This window comes from Pipistrellus hanaki (assembly GCF_964339955.1).
Source record: "Pipistrellus hanaki genome assembly, chromosome: 13".
NCBI lineage: Eukaryota > Metazoa > Chordata > Mammalia > Chiroptera > Vespertilionidae > Pipistrellus > Pipistrellus hanaki.
This window is the reverse complement of record NC_140515.1, coordinates 10,707,987-10,726,702: the sequence shown is the minus strand read 5'-3', so window position 1 is coordinate 10,726,702 and position 18,716 is coordinate 10,707,987. Positions and strand designations below refer to the sequence as shown.

Genomic DNA, 18,716 nt, shown 5'->3' with positions numbered 1-18,716 from the left:
TTAAGGCTAGATTTGGGGCAGCGAAGAATTCTAGGCAACATTGAGATCACTATGCAGACCCGGAAGCAGAAAGGAAGATACACCAGAAAAATCTGAGGAAGGTCAGAAGATCAGGGAAAAGGTACAGCTATGACACGGATTAATAAATGCAGGTAAGAATGTTTTGAAGACAGCAGGAGACAAGCAGTGGAAGCTGACGTTGGAATAAAAAAATTAATTAGCACTCCTCAATTGTGTCTCAGATTTATATATACACTAAATATAGATTTTTATGAAGTATGTCACTATATGCCTGGCACTGTGTTAATGGTTTGATTTCATTCATTAATCCTTACACTTACCACAGTAAGGCAGCTACTCTTGTTCTTTTCTTTCTACTGGTGAGGGAGGTAAAGCTCAGAGACTTTGAATATCCTGCCCAAAGTGCAGAGTTAAAGAGGCAAAGCCAGATTCTGAACTGCAGTGATTTGGTTCCAGATTACATGTTCTTACTGGCTGACATACTGAAATCCCCTTCTCGGCCAGTATCATTAGTGTTAGCTGTGATGGATGTTAGTAAGATGGAAATACACGTACCTCATAATAGGCGAGGTCAACGATTTGCGACTGATGTGCTACAAGAAATTTGAAAACCTGTGATATCTGACTATTTAGTCAGGGGCATGGACCTCTTTTTCCTTACATTGCCAAATAAAAAGAATGACAACAGCCAACATTAGATGTCCAGTGTGAATGACTCAAAATTATGCCTCTATTTTGTTAGATCAGGAAAAATATAAAGTGTTTTTTGGTGTGCCACAGAATTTTAGTAATTACTTTATGTGCCATGAGTTGAACATTGAGTAGGTAGGTGGTGCTATGGTAACCAATCAGCTTCAAATCTCCATGGCTAAAGGCGGTAAGAGTTAGTTCCGGCTCATGCCCCTGCCCACTGAGGCTGAGGGGAGCATGTGACCAGGTTCTCTTCAGCCCACAGTGAGGAGCAGCATCTGTTTGAAATGGCACTGTTCATCATGGCAGAAAAAAGAGAGTTTGAGGGGGTAGAGGAGGAACAGGAATTTCCTCCTACCCTTCTATGTTCTTCCGGCTGGGCTAATAATCACATTAACATGAGGAGACAGATTGATGGAGAAAATGACCACATTTATTACATATGCATGTATGGGGGTTTCCTAAGAATATGGGACCTGGGACAGATTAGGCAATTAGGCTTCCAGGCCCCCATGAGCCAAGGATAAATGAGGGGGAGGGTAGTGGTGTGGGACTTCAGAGACAGTAAGGCAATTCACGGGAGAAGGAAGAGCAGAATAAACGTTTGCTGGGTACCAACAGTGGGACACAGCGGAGACCAATCCTGGGGCCTCTCTGGTCCCGCTGGCACACAGTCCGTGCCTAGCTGTGTCTCTGTGGCCACAGCTCCCTCCTGGAGCTGCTCCTCTAGCAGCTGGGGGGAAGGTCAACATTTAATGACGAGTCTTTTGTTTCTTGGAAATAACAAGTTTAAAACCATTGAGATTTTGAAAAGGCATACTTGGGGGTGGCAAATTCTTCTCTGCCTCAGTCCCCACATTGAAACTTCAAATAGGAAGTTCCACAGCCCGAAACATATCCTACTGAACCAGTGACTCAGCGCTGAGAACAGGTTGGTTGCATTCAACAGCTGTGTTTCTTTGCAGGAGGGGTGATGAGGTGGGCTCCCCAACAGGCCTACGCTGTGTAAGCAAGCACTCAGGTATTTGCGAAGAGACATTTCTTATGGAAACAAACTCATTGGAGCGAGTTATAAGCCAGCATCTGAGCCCTGAGAGCTCCAGCGGGAAAGCGGTTGGAGGGCAGGCTTGAAAGGTCTCTTGGAGTTTCCGATGTCTCTGATGATGTCATTGAGAATCAGGCAAACTTCTCAGCAGCTTATACCGCAGGCAGGCCGGATTGTCTAAGCATGGCTACTGAGCAATTCCTCTGAAGTTTATGTCAAGGTGGGCTATAGTTTGTGGGGATTTGGAAAATAAGCAGCTTGGTTTTCAATGATTTCAAGTCAAAAGTGAGAGAAAATTAGAAATGTTAGTTTAGAAAGTTGGAAACAAATATTTGAGAAAACTTGAAGAATTCAGGATCCAGTCCAGAACACAACTAATAACAAAAACCTCAAGGAAGCTAATAAACTAGAATTTAATATCCATACCTGTATGTTATAGTTTCTATTGAAACATAATTTTTCAATCGAAAATCCTCTCTATTGTACCAAAGATAGACCAATTAGGACTGATTTGTTTGCAAAATCAGTCTAGTTTTAATAAACCTGTCCTGGTGTTTGTATAAATACAACAAGAATAGCAATTGATCTTATAGGCTCTTTTAAATCTGTTAGCCATCAAACTCACCTACAGTGCCTTTAGATTTGGGTGAATTCCTTCCTCTCTTCTCAAGGTTCCCCAAATATCCTGAGGTTTCTGAACCTGGCAGGAAGTAACTTTTCTGGAAACCCTGTAAGCAAGGTCTCAGGCTGTTTTCCAGGTTTTTTTTAATTGGCTTTCATGAGTCTGTCCTGGTTCCTTAAGGCTGTCTGGTCATATGCGGTTTATGCATTCTCAGACATGACAAAGCCTTTGGTGATATGACCTGTTTCCAATTGTTCCCTGCTACAAAGAGAACTTGTTCTTCCTAAACTTATGCAGATAACTGTAATGCCATGAAAAATAAGGTTTCTCACTAAGAGTTTCCAGATAATTCAGTAATTAGGTAGGGCAGTGGTTGGCAGACTCATTAGTCAACAGAGCCCAATATCAATAGTACAACAATAGAAATTTATTTTGAGAGCCAAATTTTTTAAACGGAAACTTCTCCTAATGCCACTTCTTCAAAATAGACTCGCCCAGGCTGTGGTATTTTGTGGAAGAGCCACACTCAAGGGGCCAAAGAGCAGCATGTGGCTTTCGAGCTGTAGTTTGCTGACCACAGAGGTAGGGGAAAGGTGTCAAATGTTTTAATTCATTAAAATGTGTAGTCTATCAAATTGTTCTAAATCATAGATAGCTTAAGAGAAAAAGTTTCCTTAAGTCTGGCAAACACAGATTTTAAAAATCAGTAATATTTCAAATAAAAGTCATAAAAATTATAATCATCCTCATCAATTCATTCAGTCCCACATAATTAATTCTTGTTCATCTTGATATTTTATCAGTAGCTTTATGGAGCCATCATTTCCCCTCGTAAGATTTCAGTAACTTTTTACCCCATTTGATGTATAATCTGAAAGTGTATCAGAAACCTGTATGTTGTAGTGTCAGAGTCCTCTCCATAAGTCTCTCTGAAGGTAAAATATATGGATATCCAAAGCATCCCAGTAATATAATGGCTCTCTGTAAGTGACAATGACTGAAAATACCCAAGGTTAAAGATAATGTAATTGACTAGGGAATTTGTTTAAGACACAAAACATTTTAAGGAAATAACTAGAATTATTGATATATATAAAACCCTAAATGACCAGATGACCAGATGACTGGATGATCTGCTGGTAGCTATGATGCACACTGACCACCAGGGGCAGACGTTCAATGCAGGAGCTGCCCCCTGGTGGTCGGTGCACTCCCACAGCTAGAACACCGCTCAGCTGACCTACGGGCATCAGACCTGAGCCACTCCCGTGAATACTCCCCCTGTGTGCACCTCCCCTCAACAAGCTGGCAAATAAGGCCAGGCTGTGGTGGCACAGAGGTCCACTGATCCCCACAGGCCAGGCTGAAGGACCTCATGGTGCACGAATCCAAGTACTGGGCCTCTAATAAGTAATAACATTATACCAGGCATTTGAGAATTTCAGAAATTTCATATAATTTTTGGAATATTTATATGAATAATATTACCCATTTTGTATACCCTCAAAGTTTATAATCCCACTAGAGACCCAGTGCATGAAAATTCATGCACTGGAACAGGGGTACCTAAGCCTGGCCTGCCCCCTTTCACAGTCTGGGAGCCCTCAGGAACAGGAGGCAACCCATATCAGGGGAAGGTGACACCCTATCACATCTCTACTGCTGCCACTGCTGGCAGCACAAGCCTCAGCTGGCTCTGGTTACATCTTGTGGCTGTGGGCACCGCCATCTTTGAGGTCATGGCAGTCAATTAGCATATTTCCTCCTTATTGGCTGTGGGTACCACCATCTTTGCAATGGCATGAAGATCAATTAGCATATTCCCTCTTTATTATATATGATATTTGAAAATGATTCAACACACCCAATAAAGCTAATTAGTTTAATATTTCCCTTTCATAAAGAGAGAGAGAGAATAAATCTCTTGAGGTGTTCCAGGGGCCCTCTGGAATACCTCAGAATTGTTTTCAGGTCAAGAAAAATACCATTTAAAATTTGTATATTGGGAAGTAGATTTTTTTTTTTTTTGTCAAAATATGTTGAAAAGCTTTGGACATTTAATGAAAAGGATCACAGACTACTATGAATCCATACTTAACTATCCACTTTCCAGGAGTGGGAAACCCTTTTTTCTGCAAGGGCCAAAATTACCAACTTAAAAATTAGCCTGCTATATTTAGTCAAACATTTAATTAACTCACCTGTGGCAGGCCAGACCAACTGATTTTGAGGGCCTTATATAGCCTGTGGGTCAGATGTTCCCCACTTCTGATATAAACAAAGTAAAAACAAACAAACAAACAAAAAACCCCAAGAAAACCCTTTAGCTTTTACTATTAAGAATTTTCAGTTTTTTAAGTAACCAAGGACCTGATTAAGACAACATAAACCATAAAACACAGATACTTTCTTTCTAGGCAGAAAATTTTTCATAGTATATTATTAGGACCAGACCAATAGTCAGAAAAACTTTGTCCTTTTTTTAAAAGGAAGAAAACCATTTAAATTCTTGTGCTTAACTAAATTTGTTTAAATCAAAAACCATTTATAACTTTCCTTATTGAATTTAGTTAGTCTCTTATTCAGAAACTAGAGGCCCGGTGCATGAAATTTGTGCACAGGCGGGGTTGGGGAGGTGAGGTGCCCTCAGCCTTGCTTGCAACCTCTTGCAATTTGGGACTTCTGTCTCCTAAGTTCTCGCCTGCCTGCCTGATCTTCCCTAACCACTCTGCCTGCTTGCTTAATCACTCCTAACTTCTCACCTGCCTGCATGATCATCCTTAACTACCTCTGTCTCATCGGCCCTAACCACTCGCCTGCCTGCCTGATTGCCCCTAACCATTCTGCCTTCTTGCCTGATCACCCCTAACTGCCTCTGCCTCAGCCTTGCCACCAGGGCTTCATCTGGAAGGACATCGAGAAGATTGTTCGGCTGTCTGGTCTAATTAGCATATTATACTTTTATCATTATTTTAGGACAAATCACTTCTAAATTCCCCCCAAAATGTATCTCTATAACTTATACCTTCCATTACTAAAAACATTATTTTCCTTTCATTTTAATTAGCGTTCTTAAAACTTAGCAATCTTAATTTCTAAAGGCATCTAAAGTAAGCAATTATGAATCAGCCAGTATTCTATAGATTGGTAAAACTATGATTACATTTCATAATCTTTAGACACAAAGGTTTTTATTAATAGGCAAACATTATGTCATAATTTTTAGAAATACATGCTTCCTCAATGAAAATGCAAGATATTTTTATTAATAGATCCAATTTATCTTTTTCTTTTAAATACATTTTATTGATTTTTTACAGAGAGAAAGGGAGAAGGATAGAGAGTTAGAGACATCGATGAGAGAGAAACTTCAATCAGCTGCCTCCTGCACACCTCCTACTGGGGATGTGCCCACAACCAAGGTACATGCCTTTGACCGGAATCTATTCACTGAGCCAAACCGGTTAGGGCCAAATTTATCTTTTAATGTCTTTCTAATAGGACTTAAAAAATAAAGTTAGACTTATTTAACAATTAATATTTACCAAATGATCTTATTTGATAATGAGCTAGATTTTTAACCTCTTTCATCTGGTGGCTCACATGAACTAATTGCTAAAATTCTGCAGCACACCAAAAAATATATTTTTTTGCTAACGTAACAAAAAAAATAAGTATAATTTTGATCCATTCACATCAGACAGCTACTTGTTACTTCTTTATTTGACAATCTAAGGGAAAATTGGTCAGTACCCTTGATTAAACTGTCAGGCATTATATGTTTTAAAAATTCTTAAGGCACACCAGTTGGAAATTGCTGACCTAGATAGTCAATAAGTTCTATCATTTAACTTAGTAAAATGCTATGTTTTCAAGTTACCAAAAGATTTTGGAAAATACTTTGAGGTACATGTACTATTACATACTATTACATATAATTATTGCTAAATGTTTTTACTTTGTTTTTTTGTTTGTGTTTTTTTTGACACTCAAACACATCTTTTTATTATATACTAAATTTAAAAATACAAATCTTATCAAAAATGCTTATGAAATATTGTATACATAAGTACTGTCAAATACTATCAGATTACAACATTATGTACATTTGCCACGGTTAATTAGAAACAGAACAAAGTACATAACTTTACTGATAATGAATTTCAGATGTCAAATATTTTAACATTTGGCAACTGTGAAGTAGTGATTCACACAGAAAGCTATTTGCAGAGGTAAAATAGTAAGAAAACAAACGGAATAATGCAGATATTCCTACCCTAAGTGTTAATAAGTAGACCTCTTCCTCATCCTCTCAAGTCTCACTATAACAGACATTAAAGTGCACAAGACCACCGGGAATACTTGATTTGGTTGTACCCTAATATACACTGCAGCCAACTGTGCTGCCATATTGAGGGTTTCCATTATTCGTTCTGTTTCTGAGGCTTTAGAAATTAATTCTCAATGTGGCTAAGAGAAGAGAAGCAAATACTTTCTAAATTGCACCAAGTGCCCTTAAAGTATAGAATTGAGTAGAAGTGTAGATAAAATTTCTAATTTGAGAATTCAGGGAAATTATCCCTATCTATTTTGCCCTAGGAATAAAATTAGTATAAGGAACTACTTTTACCTCTGGAAAATGCTTACTAAAAATCTGTTTTGAAGATCAGAATGCACAGCAAGCACCTCAATACTGTCAGTTACTGTCCACCACGTATGCTGCAGCATAAACACCTGCTCTCTAAAGGCTCATGAGAAATACACATAGAAGCATGTTTTTACTTGACACTAATTTTACTAATTAACATTAAGTATCATTTGTAAAAATAGGTCACCACCATACAATCAAAGAAGATGAGAAGAAAGCTACTAGTCTACAAAAGTGCTCCTTTTCGCTGTCAAACCCAATAGCTTAATTTTGGGTAAAAACGATTGTAAAGTAAGGCCATCAGTTCTAAACAAGCTGAAAATGCCATATATACATACATAAATATGATTAATTTCAATCCTGATTAAACACTAATATCCCAGTACAAACCATTTATAGGAAAGGTTTTAAGATGCTTATTTACAAACACATAATGAGTGACAAAGATACGGAAAATTTTAAAAAATGCAGATAAAATTAGTTATTTAGCAACACAGTTCACTAAACAGAGATTTGCATAAAAACGTTTAATAAGAAACCCCTACCATATACACCTATTGGTCATTGGACCTAAAAGGTAAGTAAACATAATGATCACAATTAAACATTTTTTCTGTCTCTTTTAATAACATCAAAATGAGGTCTACTTAGAATACTACCTAAAAATACACAGTCTCTCATGATTCAGCAAGAATATTGATGTAATTGAATACATTTTTACTCCCATGGCACATCACATTTGGTAACACTAATAAGGTAGATTTAGATAACACTTAAATCATGATTATGAATGTTTAATTGAATATTTTCCTTTCTGTAGCTGTGAAATGTAAAGTTTAGATTTGCTTCCATCAGGCCTCTTAAACCAAACTTCATCATGGTTAATTGTTGTAATAATGGCACTTGTAGGACATTCATCTTTTCTGTCAATACATATTGTTTGTCCACGAATATACCATTCACCATCATAATATAATCTTCCCTCTTCAGATCTAGCACTGTGCAGATGTTTTTCCAGTTTCACAGGTGGTTCTGTTTTCATTCTGTGTGGACCCAGTGTAGCCATCGCCTTCCGAATTGTTGTCCAGTCTTCAAGAATATCAAGGTCTTGTAGCATATAAACTATATATGGACCTGAAATAACAACTGGCTTCTTTTTGTCAGGACTGAAAGGACCCTTCCTCTTTTTTTCTTGACTGAAGCTCATCATTCCACAGCTCTGAGGTAATATCAATGCTGTGCCTGTCCTCTTCAAGCCTTCTTATCTTCTCCTCTAGTTCACTCTGGACTGTATCATATAACAAAAGCTTTTCACTCTTACAATGCTGGCGAGAAGCTTGAATTTCACAGTCATATTTGTTCTTTACAGATTCTAAGCAGAGCTCTCTATAGATTCCTGCTACCTTTGTACGAATTTGCATATTTTCTTGTAAAGTTGCCAGTGGTTCCAAATATTCTGGTGCTTTTCCAGCTATGACTTCTTGTAGTTTTGCATCCACCTGACTTAATCGTTCTTTATAAAGTTGATCCTTGAGATCTGTAAATTGTTTTTCAAGATTGGACATTTCATCTAAACATTCCATTCTTCTTCTTTCACAATCTTCATCATCCATTTCTGAGCTGTCCCCATCCTCGGAGACCGACGAGCTCTCCGTGTCCTCGTCCTCGGAGCTGCTCCCCTCGTTCTCGGCGTAGTCCACCTCCATCTCATCGTGATGGTTGGTCTCCTTCTTATCCCCGTGGGAATGGACTGGCATTTTCCAGCCACGCCGGCGCTTCCCGCTCCCGGCGCCCGGCCTGGCCACCGCTCCTTTAAATGTTTTTTACTTTGAAAATCTTTTTATCCTAGTTACACTGTTTAGTTTATTAATCCTTAACAATTTTGTTTAGATTATCCATGAAAACTCCATGAGACTCAAAATCATTTATTATTCAAAGCTTTTTCCTACTGATATATTTAGTAAGAGATAATATGAACTTACTTTTGTAAACCTAGGTAAAATAAAAGTATGATATTTAAGTCTAACTCCAATGACATGCCTATTTTAATTAAACCAACAAATTATAAATTAAATTAAATTCTGAATATTTTCCCAATTCACAAGAACCTGAAGAGCATTTTGGGTTAGTTTCTATTACATATTTGAGAAGTTTTATATAACTGTTTATCTGTTTAAGTGATTCAATAGTGCTATTTTGCAAATTAGTGATATCATCCACAGATAGAAAAATAGCATGTCATACATAAAACATGCAGAGAAATCAAACACAGAGACCAGAAGCCCAAATAGTTACTAACATCTGTAGAGACGACACTTAATATTTTTATTTGCCTTTGAAAACAATTTTTAATGAGGCTGGAGGGGTAGATTTAAACTAGGAAGACATTCCAGTCACTTGTGCTATTAAAAATCTCTTGGTTTCCCCCTCCCCCATCTGTACAGTGTTCATATCCCTGATAATTCACAGAAGGGTCTGGGCAGTTGCTGAGGAGGCTCTAAAGATTTCCTATCAGACTTTGAAAAAAATCAACTTCCAATTTTGCCAAACTTCTGATCACAGAGTTATTAAATCCTTTAAAATTATCCTGTTAAATATTTCATTGTAATCTCTGCCATCCAGCCTTTTAAATTTATCCAAAGTGGGGTAAATGGGGAGAACTTGTTTGGGGCCTTTTGATTTTAGGGGGACAAGTAGAGGCTCCCTTTGGCCCACCAACCTCTGGTAGTGCTGCTTTAAAATCTTTATTTTGATATTTATGTTCATTTTGCTTATCCAATTTTTTAATAACTAAATGTTTCTCTACTGCAGGGATGAGTTCTGTAACTACCCTTTTTATATTTCTTCTTTGTTCCATATCTATTAATATTTGCTTTATACACCTTATTTTTTTCTTCTTAAATGCCAAACAATTTTACTCCCAAAGTCCTGACTTGGTTATTGATTTATTTCTTTACAATATCTGCTGCTATTTGAAGGCCAGTTGAAAGGGGTCTGAGCAGACTTTGATTTTAGTGCTAATTTCGGTCCTTTCATCTTGTTGAAGGAGTCTTAATGGTTATTCATTATACCAAATGAGGGCTCGATGCACAGTTTTCAAGTTAGAAGTGTTTCTAATTCACAGAATCCATCATTTGGCCACTGCCAATGAGTAGGACTTTAAAAGCAATTCAGCACAGCCGATGTGGCTCAGTGGTTAAGTGTTGGCCTATGAACCAGGAGGTCAAGTTTCGATTCCAGGTCAGGGCATATGCCCGGGTTCTGGGCTTGATCCCCCGTGTGGGGCGTGAAGGAGGCGCTGATCAATGATTCTCTTTCATCATCGATGTTTCTATCTCTCTCTTCCCCTTTCCCTTCTCTGAAATCAATAAAAATATATATTTTAAAAAGAAATTCAAATGAACAAGCCTTTTATGAGTTAAGGAAGCAAGAGGTGTCCACAGAGTGCAGGTGATGCAGTGCCACGGACCTATAAAAATCCCGGCCGCCGTGTTAGCGTAAGAAGATGAAGTGACCTATCTTTCCACAGCTGTTCCAAAACATGAGGAACCATGTTTCCCCCTTTGAACAGAATAGCATTTTCTTTTTCCCCAGCTTGGCCCCACAGCCTATTCAGCTGCCCTTGCCAGGGGCATATGCCTCCTCCAGCTGGCTGAAAAAGGAAGAGGAAAAGGATGCACAGAAAACAGAACTCAAAATCTCTACCAGGTCACACTACCCAGTAGACTAGTTTCACCAGTATTTTCTCCAGCTAATCTAAATTTAGAAAGATACAAAAATTTTATTGCTCTCCTCTTCCCTCTCCTTCTCCCTCCCTGTTGTACCCACAGATACAGATCCCAGGAGACTAAAAATGAAGAAAAGCTGACCTGTTGGACAGTTCCATTGTCAGACAGCCAGGTCCTCTCAGCTGCAGTCCCCTTAGGAAAAGCGGATTCTCAGCTGGGAAGCTCCCTGGCTGGCTAGCCAAAACTGTCGGGGAGGGAAAACAAATTTCTTCCCACCCTTCTAGGTTCCCCTGGCGGCTCAAGTTAGCATGAGCTACATTAACAGGAGAAAATGACCAAGGCTATTATGTATTTACGGAAGGGTTTCCCTAAGAATACAGGATCCAAGGGCACATCAGGCAGATAGGCTTCTATGCCTCCTTGAGGTAAGGAGAAGGGGAGGGCGTATTGGTCTGGGACTTCAAAGGGAAGGAAGGCCATTCACATAGAGATGGAAAGGCCTGGCCTTCTGTAACAATGGACACAAAGAGGTCTGTGATCAAAGGGGCCTTGCTAGGTTCCTCTGGGTCTATTACTCACAAGTTCATATTAAACTGTAGTTACCTCTGATGATACCTCCTTCGTGAAGCAGGTCTTTTATCTAAATTCCTTTAGGCCATAAAGGGAAAGTTTCTAAGATTTTTCTGAGTATTTAGTTTCTTGAAAATGATATCTAGAAAAAGCATACTTTGGGATGGCAAACTCTTTCCTCTACAGATAGCAAAGCAAATAAGTGCTTCTGCTTAGAAGTAGCACATCTCACTTCTGCTTCCACGTGTATTTTCCCTATTCCTGTTTTGCTGAGAGTTTTTATCAACAATTGGTGTTGGATTTTTATCAAATGTTTTTTTTTCTTCTTCTCCATCTATTAATATGTTTATGTGATTTTTATATTTCCTTTTGTTCATGTGATATATCACATTTATTGAATTGTGAATATTGTACCAACCTTGAATCCCTGGAATAAATATGTGATATTTGTAATGTACTGCTAATATTTTGTTGAGAGTCTTAACATCTGTGTTCATCAGGGATATTGGCCTATAATTTTTGTGTTTGTCATGTCTTTATTTAGTTTTGGATTTAGGATAATGCTGACCTCATAAAATGAGCTTGCAAGTCTTCTCTTGAGTTTTTTGGAATAGTTTGCAAAAGATAGGTATAAGTTCTTTGAATATTTGGTAAAATTCACCTGTAGTGCTATCCAGTACAGAACCTTTGTTTATTGGGATTTTTTTGGAACTGCTTCAATTTCACTAGTTGTAATCTATCTACTGGGATTCTCTGGTTCTTCTTGATTCAGTTTTGGGAGATTGTAGGTTTCTATGAATTTATCCAGTTTTTCCAGGTTGTCCATTTGTTGGCATATTGTTAGGATCCTTTCTATTTCTTTGGTGTGAGTTGTTACTCCTACTCTTTCATTTCCGATTTCATTTATTTGGATATTCTCCTTTTCTCTTGACAAGTCTGGTTAAAGGTTTGTCAATCTTATTTATCTTTACAAAGAACCAGCTCTTGGTTTCATTGATCTTTTGTATTTTTTTGACTATTGTTTATATTTGCTCTGATCTTTATTATTCCTTCCTTCGACTCACTTTAGGCTTTGTTTATTGTTCTTTTTCTAGTGCCTTTAAGTGTAAAATTAGAATTTTTATTTGAGATATTCTTGTTTCTTAAGGTGGCCTGTAATGCTCTGAGTTTCCCTCTAGGATTGTGTTCCAAAATTGTTTGTTTGTGTGTGTGTGGGGGGGGGGGAGGGAATTCTCATTTTCATTTGTATCAAAGTAGTATCTTTTGATTTCTTCCTTGATCTCATTGTTAACCCAATCATTGTTTAGTAGCATGTTATTTAGCTTCCATAACTTTTTGTTTTTGTGCAATATTCAGGTGTGTGTGTGTGTGTGTGTGTGTGTGTATGTATGTTATTGATAAAATGTTCCACATGCACTTGAAAAATGTACACTCTGATGCTTTGGAGTGAAATGATCTGGTCTGGAGATATTAATTAAGTCCATCTGACCTTGTGTGTCATTTAAGGCCACATTTCCTTATTGATTTTCTGCCTGGAAGATCTATGTGTTGATGTCAGTAGGGTTGTAAAATTCTCTACTATGATTAAATTACTGTCAGTCTCTTCCTTTATGTCCATCACAATATGCTTTACATATTCAGTTGCTTCTATGTTGGATACATACATGTTTACAAGGGTTATATCCTTTTATTGGAGTATTCCTGTTATCATTATATAGTGTTCTTAATTGTCTCTTACTATAGCCTTTGTTTTAAAGTCTATTCTGCCAGATTTAAGTATTGCTACCCCAGCTATTTTTCATTTCCATTTGCATAAAACATTTTTTTATATCCCTTTACTTTTAGTCTGTGTGAATCTTTCATTCTGAGATAGGTCTCTTGTAGATGGCATGTATATGGGTCTTGTTTTCTTACCCATTCAATTACTGCACGTCTGTGACTGGAGCATTTAAACCATTTACTTTAAAAGTGATTATTGATAGGTATGTATTCATTGCCATTTTATTCTTTTTAAAAAATATATATTTTATTGATTTTTTTACAGAGAGGAAAGGAGAGAGATAGAGAGCTAGAAACGTCAATGAAAGAGAAACATCGACCAGCTGCTTCTTGCACACCCCCCAACCGGGGATGTGCCTGCAACCAACGTACATTCCCCTGACCGGAATCGAACCTGGGACCCTTCAGTCCGCAGACTGACACTCTTCCACTGAGCCAAACTGGTTTCAGCACCATTTTATTCTTTATAACTATTTCCCGTTTGTTTGTTTATTCTTCTTCTTAAAGAAGACCTTTTAACATTTCTTGTAATACTCATTTGGTGATAATGAACTCCTTTAGCTTTTTCTTGTCTAGGAAGCTCTTTATTTCTTCTTCACTTTTATATAATAGCCTTTCTGGGTAAAGCAGTATTTGTTGTAGGTCTCTGCTTTTCATAACTTTGAAAATTTCAAACCCATCTCTTCTGTTCTGAAATGTTTCTGTTGAGATATCCACTGACAGTCTTACAAAAGATTGGTTGTAGATAACTGCCACTCTCATTTGCTTTTAAAGTTTTCTTTTTGTCTTTAAACTTTGCCATTTTAATTATGATGTGTCTTGGTTTGGACTTCTTTGGGTTAATCTTGTTTGAGACTCTCTGAACTTCCTAAAATTGTATGTCTTTACCTCACCAATTTAGAGAAATTTTCAGTCATTATTTCTTCAAATAGGTTGTTAATCTCTTGCTCTTTCTCTTCCTCTTCTGGTACCAGTATTATGTAGATGTTATTGTTCTTCATGTTGTCTCAAAGGTCCTTTAAGCTATCCTCATTTTTAAATTATTTTTTCTTTTTGTTGCTCTGATTGGGTGTTTTTTTCCTACCTCACCTTCGAAATCACTGACAACCTACTATTTATTCTTTCTACTATATAATTTATTTCAGAAATTAAATTCTTTATTTCTGATTGGTTCTCTTTTATGGTTTTTATGCTATTGTAGTTCTACTAAGTTCTTTGAGCATCCTTTTGACCACTGTTTTTTTTTTTTTTTCTTTTTTCGCTTTTTTTTCTTTTTTCACTCTGTATCTGATAAATTGCCTCTATTTCATTTAGCTTTATTTCCTGGAGTCTTCTAGTTTTCTTTCATTTGGGGCATGGTTCTTTATCTCCTCATTTTGGCCATTTCTTTATACTGGTTTCCATGTATTAGATAGATCTGCTGTGTATAACCCCCAGTGTTGGTAGGCTGGCATAATGTAATAGGTACCCTGTGGGATCCAGTGGTAGTTTCCTTTATCATCTGAGCCAAATGCTCCAGGTATGTTCTTTGTGTGGGTTATGTAGCACTTCCTATTTTAATTGAATCTTGGTTGCTATTGGAAAATTCATGTGTGAAGTCCACCGTTAGGCTGGCTGAATATGAGGATAAACCTTGACCACAGTGTCCGAGCTGCTATGCAGGTGCTGGCCACATGAGAGGGAATTTGCTTCACCAGGCTGTGGTGCCTGCTGGGATCTTTGGATATGTCACTTATGTGACTCTTATTGGAACCTGCTCTGAGGTTGTCTAAAACTGGCCACCAGGTGCATTGATTCTGGGGCCTCTTTGCAGAGACTCTGGTGCAGGCCAATGTCAAATGCTGCCTGTGACTGGCCCTAGACAACCTGGCCCTAGGTAGGGATCCATAGTTTGTAGCTGCCTCTGCTGGGTCTGGATGTGCAGAGGAAGGACCAAGCTATGCACTAACGCTGGCTTTTACCTCCACTGAGCCAGGGGAAGATCATTAAAAGTCCCAAGACAACCTGTGACCCACCTCTGTCTGTCTCTGCCTGCTGGCTGCCTATTAGGCTCAGTCACTGAAGGTGCCTCTGGCGGCATTTGAGTTGGATGAGATAGGTTCTCAGCGTGTCAGCAGAAATGGGCAAGTGGTGTTCACCAGGTTCATACAGGTTCCAGTTTGGTTCCAGTGCTGGACCTGAGGCTACTTAGAAATGTCCCAGGGTATACCAAGTTTAGCTTCCACCGCTGGGTTCCCACACACATTTGTATTGGGCAAAGTCTCAGGCAGTAGTCTGGATGAGGCCAGCAAAGCTCAAGAACCCCACAATTTGGCTGTGTGATGGGAAGGTTCTGCACTGATCAGGTGTTTCAGGGAGAAACAGCTTCCATCCTAGAGCTACACAACTTATTCTGTCCTAGATTCTCCCAGACCTTGACAGGATGAAGCCACCAGGAGTCAGGAGCATGGGTGCCAGGAACCCTGAGAGGGGGAGAGTATATCCTCTTTGAGGAGAAGCACCAGTCAGGGTCACAGGAAAGTTGGGAGAAAGCCACACAACTCAGTCGCTGACACCCCCCGAGTCTCTCCAGGCTACTGCTCAATAGGGTGTGAGCTCCTCATGGTGAGGATAAGGGAGTCCAGATGGTGGAGCTATTGCTTTACACCAGGCTGATGTGGTACGGGCAGGTGTGTTCCACCCAAAAAGATGCCATCTGCAATATGGAGGAATGACTCAGCACTGGGATCCTGGTGGTTGCTCCCCATCTTCTCCGAGAGCCCCAAACTCCAGACTCTCTTTAGTGACTGTACCCTCCCTCTACTGGAGCCCAGGGTGAATGGTTACAAATGAGATATTGTGTTCTGGCCCCTTAAGTGGGTTCCTTTGTTTCTAGTAGACTCTGTCTCTCCTGAGGGACATAATTCCTACTATTTTTGCAGCCAGATGTTCCATAGGTGTCTCTTCCTGGCTCTGGTGTTCTAGGCTGGGGACTGTGGCTTAGGGTTGAGTCCCCACACTCCTCAGGAGGGATCTTTGTAGCTGAGATGTCCTTCCAGGGTTTCATCTGCTACCCATGGAGCAGGGACAGCCCTTTTCCCATTCTCCTTCCTATCAGTCTTAATGTGGCTTCTTTTGTTATTTCAGTATTTGGAGAAAGCTCCAAAACTTCAGTTAATTGATAAAAGAGGAAGATAATCCAGTTTGTGAATACAAAAACTTAAAGGAAAGAAAAATAAAACAAAAAACAAAAAACGAAAAAAAACACACAATGGGACACTAGACATTCGGTTTTATTTTGTTTTGTTCTCCCCCCCACCGCCCACCCCTTTCTCCCCAATGACACATAGATGGATTTTGAATGAATGGGTGCCATAAGGCCCGACTCCACTTTTGAGTGAATGTGCTGCAAACATGTGGGACTATGGGAGTTCCTGCCCTTTTCTCCATTGAGTCTCTTTCCTATAGAAAACCCCTAGGGTCCTGCTTACTCACTCTCCTTTCTGCATTTTATCCCTTCACTTGTGTGAATCTAATCTGTGAACTGATTTCCACTTTTAAGAATTGACACCTCTGAATAAAAGGTCAAAGCATTCAATGCTACACTATCTGGGATGCTACTGTTTGCTTAGGTGAAATGTTTACAGGGCATATTTAGTAAGTAAATAATATTTTTATATTATCCTAGGTATTTTTATTTTTTTAATTTTTATAACTGTTTCTGTTTCTATTTGGCAGGCTAAGTAATTAGTTAAGGATCAAGTGCACCCACTTGTCATGGATTAATGCTTATAAATCCCTTGATGACAGCAGGAGAGAAAGGCTTGTAAGGGTGGATGCTGACTTTGGAAGACAAAAATTAATGAAGTTAGGAAAACAGTGATAGCAGAAACTTTTTCAGTTTTAAGTGCTAAATGACTTATTTTCAGACCTTAGGAGTATTCTGCTATGATTCCCCCCCCCCTTTATTTTTTTAATGAAATGCTGTCATAATCCATAGTGAACTCAGCTGGAAAAAAAAAAGTTGTTTCAGGAAAAGCTAGGCTTCCTGAAAGCTGTTATTTAATGAACAGGGGTTTTTTTGTTTGTTTGTTTGTTTGTTTTTTCCTTATTAGCTGAGCAGGTCTGTGGTCATGAGAAGAAAAGGTTGAAATTCACCTTGTGAGTCTAAAGCAAGAGGAAGGAAATAGGAAGGTTAGCTGGGTCTGTCAACACTCCTCTCTGTCACCAATGCCATTAGCAGGTGTTGCTTCCCCATGGAGCACTCAGGAAGACAAGTCCTGTGTCAGGCTCTGTCATGTGAAACTTGGCTTTGCTACCTAACCTCCCATTTCTTAGAGATGGACTAAAACTGAAGCAACTATTTTGTTAAAATTTACAGGACTCCAAAAATGAGCTCCTACACACACACACACACACACACACACACACACACACACACACACCATCCTATATTGCTAAGATACTTTGAAATTATACTTAGGTAATCTGAAAGTTAGAAATTACTTCAGCAATCATCTAAACCAAGATTACATCAGACACTTTATTTGCCTCAAAATATCCATTGTGGATTGAATTCTCTGGTTGGACCTTCTGCCATACTGTTTTGGGGCATGCTGAAATTTGACTCTTTTCTCTGGCCTAGATACAATTTACTTAATCAGAAACTCATCTGCTCCTGCCCTAAAATCTCTTTCATTCATAGTTTTCTTTATCTCAGTTAATGGTGATTTCATCCTTCTCATTCTTCACATCAAAACCTTAATATTACCCTCAACTCCACTCATTCTCTCAGATTTCAACTCAACCTGTCAGTGAAGATATTCCCCCCTAACTTCAGAATATACCCAGACTCCAAACACTACTCAGCACCTCCTGCTGCTGCCCTGGGGGAAGCCATTGCTGCCTCTGCAGTGATTTATTGCAGAGACCTATGGTGGGCCTCCTACTTTCCCTTTTGCTCTGTGCAGTCTCTTCGCCACTGAACAGGCAGAACCACAGTGAAAGGTCACTCAGATATTGCCACTCATTGGTCTGAAACCCTCAAGGGTTTCTGATTTCTCTCAAGGTAGCAGCCAAAGTCTCCCAATGACTCTACACAAGTGCCTTCCCCTGACCCCATTATCTCTGGCATCTTTGCCACCCTCTTCTTTGCTCCTACACCCACAGGGGCTTCCTTGCTGTCCCTTCAGAGACAAACACACTTCTGTGCATATTGGCTCTTGCTCTGCCTGGAATGTCCTTCCCCAGATATCTACATGGCCCACTTCCTCACCCGACCTGGTCTCTGCTCAACTATACCCTGTCCTCTGGGAGGTCTCACCTGACCACTTATTGTGTTTCACCCTCCTCCCGCATTCAGATCTTCCTTGCCCTGCTCTGCTTTTCAACAGCATTTGTTGTCTTTTGTTGCACCATTTTATTTATTTATTTATGTATTTATTTATTTATTTATTTATTACATTTTTCCCCCCTCCCAAATAGAATGTAAGTCCCACAGAGGCAGATATTTTCATCAGTTTTGGTTCCTAATGTGTCATAGAGCACAAAGAAGGCTTTTAATAAAAGATTTTTTGATTGAATATATAAAGAAAACAAATTTAAGACTTCATGAGATACAGACCTTTCTCTCTA

General features: G+C 39.0%; 2 protein-coding genes across 3 annotated transcripts in view; one reads left to right on the top strand and one right to left on the bottom strand.

The window, feature by feature from the left end:
• The window catches only part of TAFA1 (TAFA chemokine like family member 1), a 481,796-nt gene that overhangs the window by 17,288 nt on the left and 445,792 nt on the right, over positions 1 to 18,716 (top strand). The window lies entirely within an intron of this gene.
• On the bottom strand, positions 7,724 to 8,833 carry LOC311631539 (breast cancer metastasis-suppressor 1-like protein). Its single transcript, XM_084901725.1, is given in 2 exon segments — positions 7,724 to 8,215; positions 8,217 to 8,833. Coding segments are annotated over 2 exon segments (972 nt in total). The 5' UTR covers positions 8,784 to 8,833; the 3' UTR covers positions 7,724 to 7,810.